The 14,269-nt window shown below is 41.5% G+C and overlaps 1 protein-coding gene across 2 annotated transcripts in view; it reads right to left on the reverse strand.

The window, feature by feature from the left end:
- The window catches only part of LOC133859440 (nicastrin), a 39,102-nt gene that overhangs the window by 22,519 nt on the left and 2,314 nt on the right, over positions 1-14,269 (reverse strand). For both annotated transcript variants that reach the window (XM_062294847.1, XM_062294849.1), the window contains exons 3-8: positions 14,118-14,232; positions 11,910-11,992; positions 11,743-11,819; positions 11,182-11,259; positions 1,129-1,200; positions 937-1,010 (exon numbers count right to left, since the gene is read on the reverse strand). In XM_062294847.1, coding sequence (XP_062150831.1) covers positions 937-1,010; positions 1,129-1,200; positions 11,182-11,259; positions 11,743-11,819; positions 11,910-11,992; positions 14,118-14,232 — 499 coding nt within the window. The remainder of the gene's footprint in view (positions 1-936; positions 1,011-1,128; positions 1,201-11,181; positions 11,260-11,742; positions 11,820-11,909; positions 11,993-14,117; positions 14,233-14,269) is intronic.

Below are 14,269 nucleotides of genomic sequence, written 5' to 3' on the forward strand. Positions count from 1 at the left end.
CTCTTATAGATAGACATTATGATAGCTTTCAAAGGAACAATTGACCAAGCCAAAAGACAGCAACTTTTTAGTCTAACTCTCTTTATCCCCAATTTCTATCTAATTTTAATTAGAATCCTGAAAAATAGTCCAACTCTAGAGTAAAATTTTAATTAGAATACTAAAACGAGAGATGCAACGCAGCACAACTGTTACAACTTTGAACTCTTTAGTAGTATGTGTAGCACTCCTCCTTTCTTTTTAAGTTTCTTTTCTTTCGTACCAAAACTTTTTTGGGTTTTCTTTCTAGTTGTGGGTGTCTTGTTGTAGTTCCGGTGGGACTTAAGGGTCATCTTGTAGTCCTTTCTTTTGGGTTTTTGCAGATTTTTTCATGTGTCCTTCACTGGGTTTTCTTTGTTCTTTTTGTTTTTTCTTTGTTGGTGTTCCTTCTATATACTTTATGTGTACTTAGGGGCAGCTTATGCTTTTTTTAATATTAGTTGATTACCCATAAAATAAAAAAATAAAAAAAATACCAATCTGACAGGTTTGGCACCTATTATCCTATTAAAAAGAAGTCGCCAGTAAGGTCTTAAAATCAGTTACTCTTAATTGTCTAAACATGTACTTTGTAAACAAGTCTCTACTCCACAAGAAAAGAAAAAAAACAAAAGTCAGAGAATGTTGGTTTTTACTGCAGAATCTCCACAATTTACCAATACCATTTTCTTGTTGCTAAGCACCCTTATAATATTAAATAACACTATTTATACCATAATATGAAAACATCCAGGTGTTCTTTTGTGGGAGGTTACGCTGACATGCTTGATAGAAACCATGTATTACCACGACGATGATCACACCATGAAACAACTCTAAAAATTGCAGAACAACTTGCTCACTAATTCAGTTGTTAAAACAACATTATCAAAAACTGAAAATCCCAGGGAACCTCACCTGTATCCACCTAATGGAAGACAAGTCCGTCCTTTCAAACAAGATTCTGAATCACCAGTCCCAGCTTTTGTAGTCTAATCCAAGCCAAGTATATTACAGGTCAATAATAAGTCAATCAAACAAACTTGTAAACTGTTACTTAGTCCCGTTATTAAATGTGGATAATTACAATCATATTAAAGAGTCAGATACCTGCATCACCAGATCAAATTCAGCCACATCAACAGTATAAGCTTTCTTGCTTTCCTCGTTCTTGGTAGCTGCCTGCATGAATATATGACAGCATATAACATAAAATTCAGATCAATGCTGCAATCCGATCCAGCCCACGAGAGGGAAAAAGAAATACCCAACTATAATCCTCAAAATTTGCAGTGGCTTCATATCAATGCAAACAAATGCATATTTTGTAAGGTAAATCATTTAGAAAACCTCAACATTTGTTAAGATGCACAAAGTGCCCATCACATTCAAAAAAGATTGGGCAAATTAGCTCTTTAGAGAGACATAGAGTGCAAAAGAAAAAAGAAGAATAAAATAAAGGGTGGACCAGGAACCATAAATATACTGATCCAAGGAAGACCATCTTAAGCATATGAAATCAAAGCTTGATTCCATTTAAAGCGCAGGCATTGCATATAATCCAATCGCACCATCAAGCATAACAACACCATCCTCCAAGATACACTACTTTTCCATTCCCCAACCATAGCTTTCCAAGAATTAGTAACTCCAGCACCATAATTTCTAAGCTTCCGATACTTCTGTTCTTTAAGACATTAGAAAATTGTGGTTCCTCTGTTTAGAGAAATTGTTCCTCTCTCTCTCTCTCTCTCTCTCTCTCTCTCTATGAGGGGTAGCGCATGAGGGTCTCTGCGGAGGAGTACATTCAGAATTTTGTAACATCTAGGAGTGAGTTGTGATGGGTACTTTCTAGGGGACGGAATGGGCTATCTTGGCTATTGCTACGTGGACTCGAAGTCCTTTGAATTCCGGTCAGAGGTTAGCGGCAGGGTTAGACTAGCAGAGAGGAGTAGACGCTTGTTCCGGGCGGTTATTTTAGGCTGGTCTAGCCTGGTTTGGTTGATGCAAGCAGTGGAACGATTATCCAAGGGAGAAGAAGACAATGACATGTGGAGAACGTTCAGGATGGGTAACACTGTCTACGTGGTGCTGCGCAGAAAAAACAAGCATGCCAGTTCATTGAATTATCAGAATATGGTGGAGGAGGATGGCGAAGTTACGTGGTGATTTCGGAAGGTAGCGATGGGAAGGGGTCGCTGGATGTCTGGGTGCAACTCCAAAAGTTGACAAACTACCATGCAAAGCAACAGGCCGGTGGGACAATTGGTGGAAGGAAAACCGGGACAGCACCGAAAGCAATACCGAAAGTCGCTAGTTTACGTCGGGAAGGCCAGACATATGTGGCGGTGTTAGGAGGACAGTTGCCGGAAGAAGGAGTTCCAGCTGAAGGCAGGGGCAGTAAGGTCATTCGAATGGAGCCAGAAAAGGAAGAATCTTTACTTGGGGCCGGCGATCACGCAGAAGGAAGGGGAGTTACAATTTCAAATCGGCCAGCTAGTTCTATTATGGGAAATGGCTTGAAGCAGACTCTAAACGAGGCGAAGAATCTGGAAGAATTGAAGGCTTTCCTTCGGCACTTTAAGGAAGAAGCTGAGAGATGGTTGGGCCTATTGGAGTTGGGCTGCGGCAATGACAAATTGGGTTTAAGTGGGCTAGAAGTTGGGGGGCAGTGGAATCAAGCCCATGGTGACCATTTTAAACCCAAGGATCCTGTTATCACAGACAAACGCGATGGAGAGTTCACGTGCGTTTATTCTAGACGTTCGCCACGTAAGGTGACAACCTAGTGGCAGCAAGTGTCCAGACAACCGCTACCGTTGACTCCTCAACCGGACAGGGTGGTGTTGACAGAGAAGGCCGGTTGTTCACCTGGTGTTGAGAAGGACAAGCTTGCTGGAAGGGTGCTCCTGGCTGGGTCATGTTCCACGGGTTTGCTAGAGATGTGTACTGAAACAGAACACGCGTCCCGGCAATCTCTGGCGCTAAAGCTCCAGCCGGACAGGGTAGCGCGGATAGAGTTGGAGGTGCTGGCTCCTGGGAAGGTCGGGCTTGATGGAGAGCTAGTGTCAGGGTCGAGTTCACCGGCAGGCAAGGAAACACACACTGTTATAGGGTCTAAGCTGGCAGCGGAGGGGAAAGAGACAGATTGTATGGTGGAGGAACTTGAAGTGGAGGAACCTAGCTGTGAGGGTGATACGTTTACTGGTCCTGTGACAGAGAATGGGGGATCGGGTTTACTCAGCCAAAGTACAGGGGAAGGCATGAGTCGGGTGGATGTGGAAAAAATATTTTTAGCATTGGGGAACAGAGAAGGTACTGCCGAAGAACCTGAGGGTGAAAAGGGCAGCTTCTATCTGAATATTCCAGACCTAATGTTCTAGATTGAGCCTAGTCAGAGATTTGAATTTAAGTTGGGAGGAAGTAAGGGAGTTGGATGTTTTGGAGGGGAGGAAGTTTCTCATGTATGTAATTATAGAGAGCCGAAGGGTTTAAAGGAGTTGTCATCTGCTATTATCCAATCCGGTCTCAGTTCTGAAATTGTGGAGGGTGGTATAGGCGATGAATTGGAAGGTAGTGGCACAATTTCATTTTTGCCTTTCGCAGTGGAAATGGACAAGGACTCCAGTTCGAATGTGACTCCTAGATGAGTGTTGGAGAGGGTTAAGGGCTACTACAAATTAGTAGGAGTGTCATGTGATCAATATGAAGACAAGTTGTTGGCATTGTTTGAACAAATTGAGGTCAGGAGGGTCCAATCTTTGGCTTTGGTTACCACAGTTTTAGGGGTGAAGGGTCAGAGGGAGATTAAGTGGCTGGACTGTTCCATTAATTATGACAAGAAAGGGGAGAAATCTAATAGACAGAGAGAGAAGGGTAGGGGCGTGACGTGTGTTAATGAAGCTTAAAATACTATCTTGGAATGTAAGGGGGATAAATGAGCTGGACAAAAGATTGCGTATTAAAGGGCTCATTAGAGACTGGAAGGTTGATTTGGTATGTTTGATGGAGATAAAAATGGAATTCATTACTAGGGAGGTGGTTCGCAGTTTGTGGGTGCCAACATGTGGATTGGTGTTATATGGGGGCTAATGGAGCATCAAGTGAAATCTTGATTATGTGGAATAGAAGGGTGGTGGAGAAGGTGGAGGAATAATGTGGGTTGGTATACCTTAGCTCTCCCATTACAGAATGCGGAGGATAATTTTACGTGGGCATTTGGGGGTGTGTATGGGCCTAATGATGATGGGAAGAGGAGGGTGTTGTGGGATGAGATGGCTGGATTGATGAGTTGGTGGGATAGGCCATGGTGCTTTGGGGGTGACTTCAATGTGGTGCGGTTTCCGAGCGAGCAGTTGGGAGTAGGTGGTTTTTTTGCAGCCATGGAAGACTTCTCGGAGTTTATTCGTGGGCAACTGTTTGAGGAGGTTAATTGGAGGAAAAAATCTCGGGCTCTGTGGCTGAAGGAAGGGGATAATAACACAAAATTCTTTCATAGGGTGGCTAATTCGCATCGGAGGTACAATTATGTGGGAGCTTTGAGGATCAATGGGGCTTTGTCTACCGATCCGGTGGAAATTAAGGATCATATTGTGAATTATTATGACACATTATACACTGAGCAGAGTTCGTGGCGGCCTAGGGTGGATGGGATTTCTTTCTCTTCCATTGACGCAGATGAGTGTCTCTGGTTAGAACGAGCCTTTGAGGAGCAGGAGGTGTGGGAGGTGGTGAGGGACATGAACGGGGATAAGGCATCGGGTCCAGATGGTTTTTCTATGGCCTTCTTTCAGAAATGTTGGGGGATTCTCAAAAAAGATATTATGGCGGTTTTTTCAGAATTTCATAATAGTAGCCAGTTTGAGAGGAGTTTGAATGCAACTTTTGTTTCCCTTATTCCTAAGAAGACGGATGCGGTGGAGGTTAAGGACTTTAGGCCTATCAGTTTGGTGGGAAGGGTCTACAAAATTATTTCTAAGGTTCTTGCTAACAGGCTCAAATCAGTGTTGGAGAAAATTATTTCGAGCTCTCAGAATGCTTTCATTGGTGGACGGCAAATTTTGGATTCTGTTCTTATTGCTAATGAATGCCTGGATAGCCAAATGAGGTCAGGGGAGGCTGGGTTATTGTGCAAACTGGATTTGGAAAAAGCATATGATCATGTGAATTGGGATTTCTTACTTTACATGCTTCAGAGGTGTGGGTTTGGGGAGAAGTGGAGGGAATGGATTTATTTTTGCGTTTCTACTGTAAAATTTTCCATTTTGGTTAATGGCTCCCCTACAGGGTTCTTTAAGAGCTCGCGGGGGATTAGGCAAGGTGATCCTCTTTCTCCTTTGCTGTTTGTGGTGGTTATGGAAGCACTTAACAGGATGTTGAATGCGTCTATGATCCAAGGTTTGCTGTCGGGTTTCTCGGTGGGCATCAGGGATAGTGAAGCTTTAGTGGTGAATCATTTGCTGTTTGCGGATGATACCTTAATCTTTTGTGGAGCATAGGCCGAACATGTTCGAAATTTGGATGTACCTTCCTTTGTTTCGAAGCGGTGTCAGGGTTGAGGATCAATTTAGGCAAATCTGAAATGGTCCCTATTGGCGAGGTGGAAGATGTGGAGTCTTTGGCACATATTTTGGGCTGTAGAATTGGGTCTCTGCCGATGACCTATTTGGGTATGCCATTGGGGGCGCCGTTCAAATCTATTTCTATTTGGAATGAGGTTATTGAGAAGGTGGAACGAAGGTTGGCCGGCTGGAAGAAACTTTAGCCAAGGGTGGTAGGGTGACGTTGATCCACAGTACTCTCTCTAGCATTCCTACATATTATTTATCTCTATTCCTTATTCCTGTGAGTGTAGCTAAGAAATTTGAACGGCTCCAAATGGAGTTTCTGTGGAGTGGTATGGGGGATGAGTCTAAATTTCATTTAGTAAATTGGCATCGTGTCTGTGCTCCAATCAAGGCTGGTGGATTGGGCATTCGTAATGTTATTAAGTTCAATCATGCCTTATTGGGGAAATGGGTTTGGAGGTTTTCTCAGGAACGCGATGCGTTGTGGAGATCGGTGATTGAGGTGAAGTATGGGAGTGTGAGGGGAGGTTGGTGTTCACTACCGGTGACGGGACCCTATGGTGTCAATGTTTGAAAGTTTATTCGAAGGGGGTGGGATAATTTTGCCAAGTATTTGCGTTTTGAGGTGGGTGATGGGTCTCATATTCGTTTTTGGCATGATGTATGGTGTGGGGATAGGCCTCTCAAGCTCTATTATCCAGCTTTGTATACTATCGCGCGTTCTCCTGATGCTTGGGTGGTGGATAACTTGTCGGTGGTAGGAGGTGTGACTCATTGGAATGTTCTCTTTACGCGCTATGCTCAGGATTGGGAGGTGGAGATGGTGATGTCCTTCTATGAACATTTATACTCTACTCGGGTTTGGCATGGGGAAGTTGATAGGGTGGTGTGGAATCTTTCTAAGAGGAGGAATTTTGAAGTGAAGACTTTCTATAGAGCTTTAGTTTGTCACGAGGCGGCTTCTTTTCCGTGGAAGGGTATATGGCGTGTTAAAGCTCCGAAGCGGGTGGCGTTCTTTGTTTGGACTGCGGCTTTAGTAAATATTTTAACTCATGACAATTTACGTAGGCGTGGTATTGTGGTGGTAGAGTGGTGTGTTATGTGTAAGAAGCATGGGGAATCCGTTGATCACCTTCTTCTTCATTGTGACGTGGCTCGGGTTGTTTGGAGTTCTTTTTATAGCTTGTTTGGGGTGGAGTGGGTTATGCCTAGTAGTGTCTTGGATTTATTGAGTGGGTGGGGTACTTTGTTGGGTCGTGGTATTGTTAACCGGATTTGGAAGCAGGTTCCTTTATGTGTTTTGTGGGGCCTGTGGCGTGAGAGAAATTTTAGGCTTTTTGAGGATGTGGAGGTTCCGGTGGGGGCTCTTTGTAGAAATGTGCTTCATATGTTATATCTTTGGGTGTCGGTGCATAGCCCGGGTAGTATGTCTTTTGCTGATTTTTTACTTTCTTATTCGTTCATTTCCTCTAATTAGGGGCTCTTTTTGTATACTTCCTGTGTACTAGGGTTGCGCCCCTTTGGGCTTTTTAATGAATTTTTTACTTATAAAAAAAAAAGTTTGGTAGATATTCCTATGCATGGGGGGCAGTTTACTTGGTCTAATAATCGGGTATGGTCTAAAATTGATAGGTTCTTGCTTTCTCCGGAGTGGGAAGAACATTACCCAGATGTGTCTCAACGACATCTGCCTCGACTTTTATCGGACCACTTCCTTTTGCTGTTGGATTGTGATACACATAGAGAAGCAAAAAGACATTTTAAATTTGAAAACATGTGGCTCAAATCCGATGGCTTTGTGGAACAAGTGCAACGGTGGTGGGAGTCTTATGATTTTCAAAGCCTGCCAAGTTATGTGCTGACGAAAAAATTGAAAGCTTTAAAGGCGGATTTGAAGAAGTGGAATCAAGAGGTTTTCGGTGATGTGGGGAAGAAGAAGAGGGAGTTATTGGAAGGAATTAAAGAGTTGGAGGGATTAGAGGAGTCTCGAGGGCTAGTGGAGGAGGAGCAGGTACGGAAGTCCGATATGATAAGGGAGATGGAAAAAACACTCCTGTTTGAGGAGGTTAATTGGAGGCAAAAATCTCAGGCTTTGTGGTTGAAGGAATGGGATAATAACACAATTCTTTCATAGGGTGGCAAATTCGCATCGAAGATACAATCATGTGGGAGCTCTGAGGATTAATGGGGCTATGTCTACTGATCCGGTGGAGATTAAGGAGCACATTGTCAATTATTACAACACTTTGTACACCGAGCAGAGTTCGTGGAGGCCTAGGGTGGATGGGATTTCTTTCTCTTCCATTGATGCGGATGAGTGTATTTGGTTGGAACGTGTCTTTGAAGAGCAGGAGGTATGGGAGATGGTGAGGGAGATGAACGGGGATAAGGCTCCGGGCCCAGATGGTCTCTATGGCCTTCTTTCAGAAATGTTGGGCGGTTCTCAAACAAGATTTTATGGCAGTCTTCTCAGAATTTCATAATAGCAGTTAGTTCGAGAGGAGCTTGAATGCAACTTTCGTTTCCTTTATCCCTAAGAAGGCCGATGCAGAGGAGATTAAGGATTTCAGGCCTATCAATTTGGTGGGAGGGGCCTACAAAATGATTTCTAAGGTCCTTGCTAATAGGCTCAAATCGGTGTTGGGGAAAATAATTTCGAGCTATCAGAATGCCTTCATTGGTGGTCGGCAAATTTTGGATTCAGTTCTTAGTGCTAATGAATGCTTGGATAGTCAGTTGTGGTCGGGGGAGGCAGGGTTACTATGCAAGTTGGATTTGGAGAAAGCATATGACCACGTGAATTGGGATTTCTTACTCTATATGCTTCAGAGGTGTGGGTTTGGGGAGAGGTGGAGAAAATAGATTAAATTTTGCATCTCTACTGTAAAATTCTCCATTTTGATTAATGGTGCACCAACAGGTTTTTTTCAGAGTTCGAAGGGGATTAGACAAGGCGATCCTCTTTCTCCTTTGCTGTTTGTGGTGGTTATGGAAGCGCTTAGTAGGATGTTGAATGCGTCTATGCTCCAAGGCTTGTTGTTTGGTTTTCGGTGGGTATCAGGGATAATGAAGCTCTAGTGGTGAATCATTTGCTTTTTGCTGATGATACATTAATTTTCTGTGGGGCACAGGCTGAACATATTCGAAATTTGAGGTGTACTTTTTTATGTTTTGAAGCGGTGTCAGAGTTGAGGATTAATTTAGGAAAATCCGAATTGGTCCCTATTGGTGAGGTGGGCGATGTGGAGACTTTGGCGCATATTTTGGGTTGTAGAATTGGGTCTCCGTCGATGACATATTTGGGTTTGCCGTTAAGGGCGTCATTTAAATCTCGTTCTATTTGGAATGGGGTTATTGAGAAGGTTGAGCGAAGGTTGACTAGTTGGAAAAAGCTTTATTTATCCAAAGGTGGTAGGGTGACGTTGATTCATAGTACACTGTCCAGCATTCCTACTTATTATTTATCTCTGTTTCCCATTCCTGTGAGTGTAGCCAAGAAATTGGAGCGGCTTCAAAGGGAGTTTCTATGGCATGGTATGGGGGATGAGACTAAATTTCATTTAGTCAATTGGTGTCAGGTTTGTTCTCCAATCAAGGTTGGTGGGTTGGGAGTTCGTAGTATAATCAAATTTAACCAAGCCCTATTGGGGAAGTGGATATGGAGGTTTCCGCAGGAACGTGAAGCGTTATGGAGATCGGTGATTGAGGTGAAGTATGGGAGTGTGAGGGGAGGTTGGAGTTCATTACTGGTGACGGGGTCTTATGGTGTGAGTGTTTGGAAGTTTATCCGAAGGGGGTGGGATACTGTAGCCAAGTACTTGCGTTTTGAGGTGGGCGAGTGGTCTCATATTCGCTTTTGGCATGATTTATAGTGCGGGAACAGGCCTTTCAAGCTATGCTATCCAGATTTGTACTCCATTGCTCGTTTTCCGGATGCTTGGGTGGCGGATAATTTGTCTGTAGTAGGAGGTGTGGCTCATTGGAATGTACTCTTTACGCGCTATGCTCAGGATTGGGAGGTGGAGATGATGATTGCCTTCTATAAACAGTTATACTCTATTCGGATTTGGCATGGAGAGGTTGATAAGGTGGTGTGGAATCTTTCTAAGAAGAGGAATTTTGAAGTGAAGACTTTTTATAAAGCTTTAGTTTGTCATGAGGTAGCTAATTTTCCTTGGAAGAGTGTATGGCGTGTTACAGCTCCGAAGCGGGTGGCGTTCTTTGTTTGGACAGCTGCTTTAGGAAAGATTTTAACTCATGATAATTTATTCAAGCGTGGTATTGTGGTGGTAAAGTGGTGTGTTATGTGCAAGAAGCATGGGGAATTTGTAGATCACCTTCTTCTACATTGTGACGTGGCACAGGCTGTTTGGAGTTATTTTTATAGCTTATTTGAGGTAGAGTGGGTTATGCCTAGTAGTGTTTTGGATTTATTGAGTGCTTGGGGCACCTTGCTAGGTCGTGGTTCTGCTATCCGCATTTGGAAGCAGGTTCCTTTATGTATTCTCTTGGGTTTGTGGCGTGAAAGAAATACTAGGCTTTTTGAGGATGTGGAGGTTACAGTTGGGACTCTTTGTAGGAATGTGCTTAATATGTTATATTTGTGGGTGTCAGCACATAGCCCAGGTTGTTTGTTGTTTGCTGATTTTTTACTTTCATGTTCGTTTATCTCCTCTGAGTAGAGGCTCTTTTGTATACTTCCTGTGTACTAGGGTTGCACCCTTTTTGCGCTGTTCAATGAAATTATTACTTATCAAAAAAAAATTTCTAAGCTTCCAAACAATGCATAACTAAACGAACATGCGATACTTCAACCTCCTTATACATGTAACGTCCCACATGACCTAGGTGTAGGAAAGGGGATATGCTTATATAGAGCATGCTTCATCTAAATGGTATGAGGCCTTTTAGGGTAAAATTCAAGAACAAAACCGTGCGGACTTGGCCCAAAGCAGACAATATCATACCACTTGGAGTGGGCTGTTACATATGGTATCAAAGCTAGAGCCCAGGCTAAGATGGGGGAAGCGTGCACAAGCCCATGAAGGTCGCCAACGAGGACGCTGAGTCCAAGAGGGGGTGATTGTAACGTCCCACATCGCCGGGGTGTGGGAAAGGGGATGTGGTTTTATACAGCATGCTCTCTCTAAATGGTATGAGGCCTTTTAGGGTAAAATCCAAGAACAAAACCATGCGGGCTTGGCCCAAAGAAGACAATATCATACCACTTGGAGCGAGTTGATACATAGTGCATCATGCTCTTAATATATTCCTTCCATTAGAGGACTCTCACTTCGATAACAGAAAATAAACCAAAGAGCAGCCATGTACTCTGACAACAAACTCCAAACTCGGGCATCTTAGTGAAAACAAGCAGTACTTAATGTTTTCATGATTGAACAACCATAACTGACTCAACAATTTACGAATATTCCAAATCTGCATGCATTGGTGTCAACAGAACTGCACCTACCTGAGAAGCTTTTTCTCACATCTCATAACAGAATAATCACCAGAGGCTATCAAGAGTGTCAATTACCGATAAACCATAACAGGGACATCTAGCCAAGTGTACGAATTTCAAACAATACATTACCTCCTGCAGCGTTAACGTGCTATTCTCAGAAAGTAAGAATACAGGAAAATTATAAGCATTCCACATGACACCAGATCCCTGCAAACGCAAAATCATAAAGCTTCAGCTAGTCAAACTGAAAGTGAAGAAGGATGTCCTATAGCCTAAGTTTTACCAATTTTCAGTTACATCAAGAAATTCAAAGATTTAACAGTAAAAATGGAAAATTTTCTTTTTTTCTTCCACGCATCTTGACTAGTTTGGGAATTAACCATCCATCTTGATTCTCCACCATAGAACTATTCTACACATTCCTATTATGTAGTGACAAATTAACTTAATTTGGTAATAATCAGTAATCATCGTCACTTATCTATTACTAATTTTATTAAGATATTTTCCAACAAGACGTGGCTCGTTAAATAGCAGTATTAATGAAAGCATAAGAACAGGTTGGAATACAAAAAGAACAAGAAAAGGCCAAAAAAAAAAAAACAAACAAAAACAAGAACAAAAGACTGAACTTTGACTGATACTGTGAACATGTAAGAAACTTCTTCAGACTACAAATTCATAGCATACAATTGGGTTCCACTCATAGTTGGCACTTTGGTAAGGAGAGAATTCAGCTTGTGGAAACTTTCGATCGGGAGAGAATCCTACAAGTTAAAGAACAATTCCAGTCTCAGCAGCAACAAAAAATATCCCTTCATCCACCTTTGTTTTGAGAAAAAATAAGAGCATTTTACCTTTTGACTCATTTCGGATTTCAGTTCCTGATTCAACTATAACACCAGCAATATTACTAGCAAAACTTGAATCGTTCCATATTCTGAAACATAAAAAGATATCTGAAATATAATCATATCTCCAATGAATAACATTGAAAACCACAAACATTATCCTCAAAACCCAAGCAACAATTTTTTTTGATAAGTAAGATATGTTTTATTAAAAAGCATAAGGCACTCTTAAGTACACAGGGAATATATACAGGAACAACCAGAACAACCAAAACAACCCAAGCAACAATTAAGAACCACATTCCAAAGGACATGATGTACTACATTAGACGTGTAACAAGATTTCAGAATGTTTGGTGCAGCTGAAAATTAACAATCGAAGGAAAAGGTCTTAATGCTTAATGAAAAATTAAATCAAAGTGACAAGAAATGAGCCACATTTTGCTCAAGAGTAGGCTATTTTCCAGACCAAGCATGAGCTCCATTCCCAGCTCCCCCCCCCCATTACTCCATGCTGTCACCACCACCTCCCTCTCTCCCCACTTCTCCACACCACCACGGGCACCATCTCCCTCTTCCTCCTCCCCACAACACCACCACTACCATCTCCCTCCCTACCCCCAACTCCTCCATGCCACTACAACCTCCCTCCCCACCTCCTCCGCACCACCACCATAACCACCATCTCCCTCCCCCTTCCCCCTTAACTTCTCCATTCAGCATTCACGGCCACCCCTCCATCCCCCACCCTCTCTCCCCTTCCTCCAACCATCACCACTACCACAATCACCACTGATTAACAACTTTTTCTTTTTTTTTGATAAGTACCACTGATTAACAACTTTTTGTGGTTTTAGTTGGTTTAAACATAAAACTTGTCCATGCAGCCATACACCAATTTCATGGGTCTCAACCAAACAATAAAAATAAATAAATAAAAATTATTTTCCTCAAAAATATTGAAAATATTTTTTCCATAAATATGTTTCACATCAAAACATTTTATATTTACAATTTAATATGACTCCATATTAATACACAATGTTTTTCTCCTTTTCTCTCCTATTAACAGTCACAACAATTTCTTTATTCAAAAGAATCCTTCCTTCGACCAAAGGAGCCAAGGCAAAGATTTTTAACATTGTACTTTTAATTTTTAATCCAAACCCTTAATTTTGCAATTTGACACCTGAAAACTGGTCAGGGATTATCAAAGCACAGATTCCAAACAGATATTGTATTAAAAAGCTCTCTGCATAAAAGTGGCACATTTTACATATTACAATATGAATAAGATCAGGTTTCATACTAGATGTACGCACTCACAATATATGTGCATCATAAATACTTTTCAAATTTAAATGAATTTAAGAGTTCACATAGATAAAATTATGTCAGCTGCCACTGGAAGTTCAAAACTCTTTTTTGTTGAAAAAAGTTGCAGTAGTTATAAGTTAGAAAGAAGGGGAAAAGAGAAAGAGAAGGTGAAAGAGAAGAATATTGGGGTGATTGGAGTTAAGGGACCTGAAAACATAAACAGGAATTGAGAAGAAAGGTTGTTACTTGTAAGTGGAAGACTATTAAGGAAAGTTTACATTGGGGAAAAAAAACTATTCTGCCTATAATTTTTATTCCTTGTCCTATACAGTAAGGGTTCTTTTTGTCTTTATGGATAATGGACACCAAAGTGAGACTCCCCCCTTTCTGCAATAGTATAGATGGCAGATGTAAAGTTCTCTAAAGGCTTCTTAATTTTTAGAGAGACTACATTCTAGAAACATTTTTGCTCGTGCATCTACCTTTTTTCATTCGACAAGTAAAGCAAACTTGTGCATCTACCTACCAGGATAGATTTCCTTTTAAGAGAATTGAAGAGTGTTGGGGATGTTTCTAAAATTCAGTACAGGAATTTTTCCCCATCTTTTTGCCAACAAATGTTATCTGTAAAGAATACTCAATGCTATCCATCAAGCAATGCATATCACACACACAACTACGAAGGAATTATACATTTTGATATATTAAATAATTGTTATTAACAAAAGATAATCCCTAACTCATGGTAACATATATATTCCATTGTACTTATGAGTTATTGGAGAGACAAACTTAGAGAAAGCATGTCTCTGGTAGAAGAGACAGATGGAAGAAAAAGAATAATAAATTACTAATACATACAAAACAAAGAAGGAAATAAGGAAATACAAAACGTGCCTGGTGAAGAAACTTTGAACTTCATCCATTGAGACCAAAACTGCAGAGGACTGAGACAGCGCATTTTCAATTTTGAACCTTACAATCGGAGCCACAACCATTTCTCGTCCGGGGTCTAGAAGAAGAAGAATGCACAAAATCTCAATATATGA

This window comes from Alnus glutinosa, chromosome 2 (assembly GCF_958979055.1).
Source record: "Alnus glutinosa chromosome 2, dhAlnGlut1.1, whole genome shotgun sequence".
NCBI classification, from domain to species: Eukaryota; Viridiplantae; Streptophyta; class Magnoliopsida; order Fagales; family Betulaceae; genus Alnus; species Alnus glutinosa.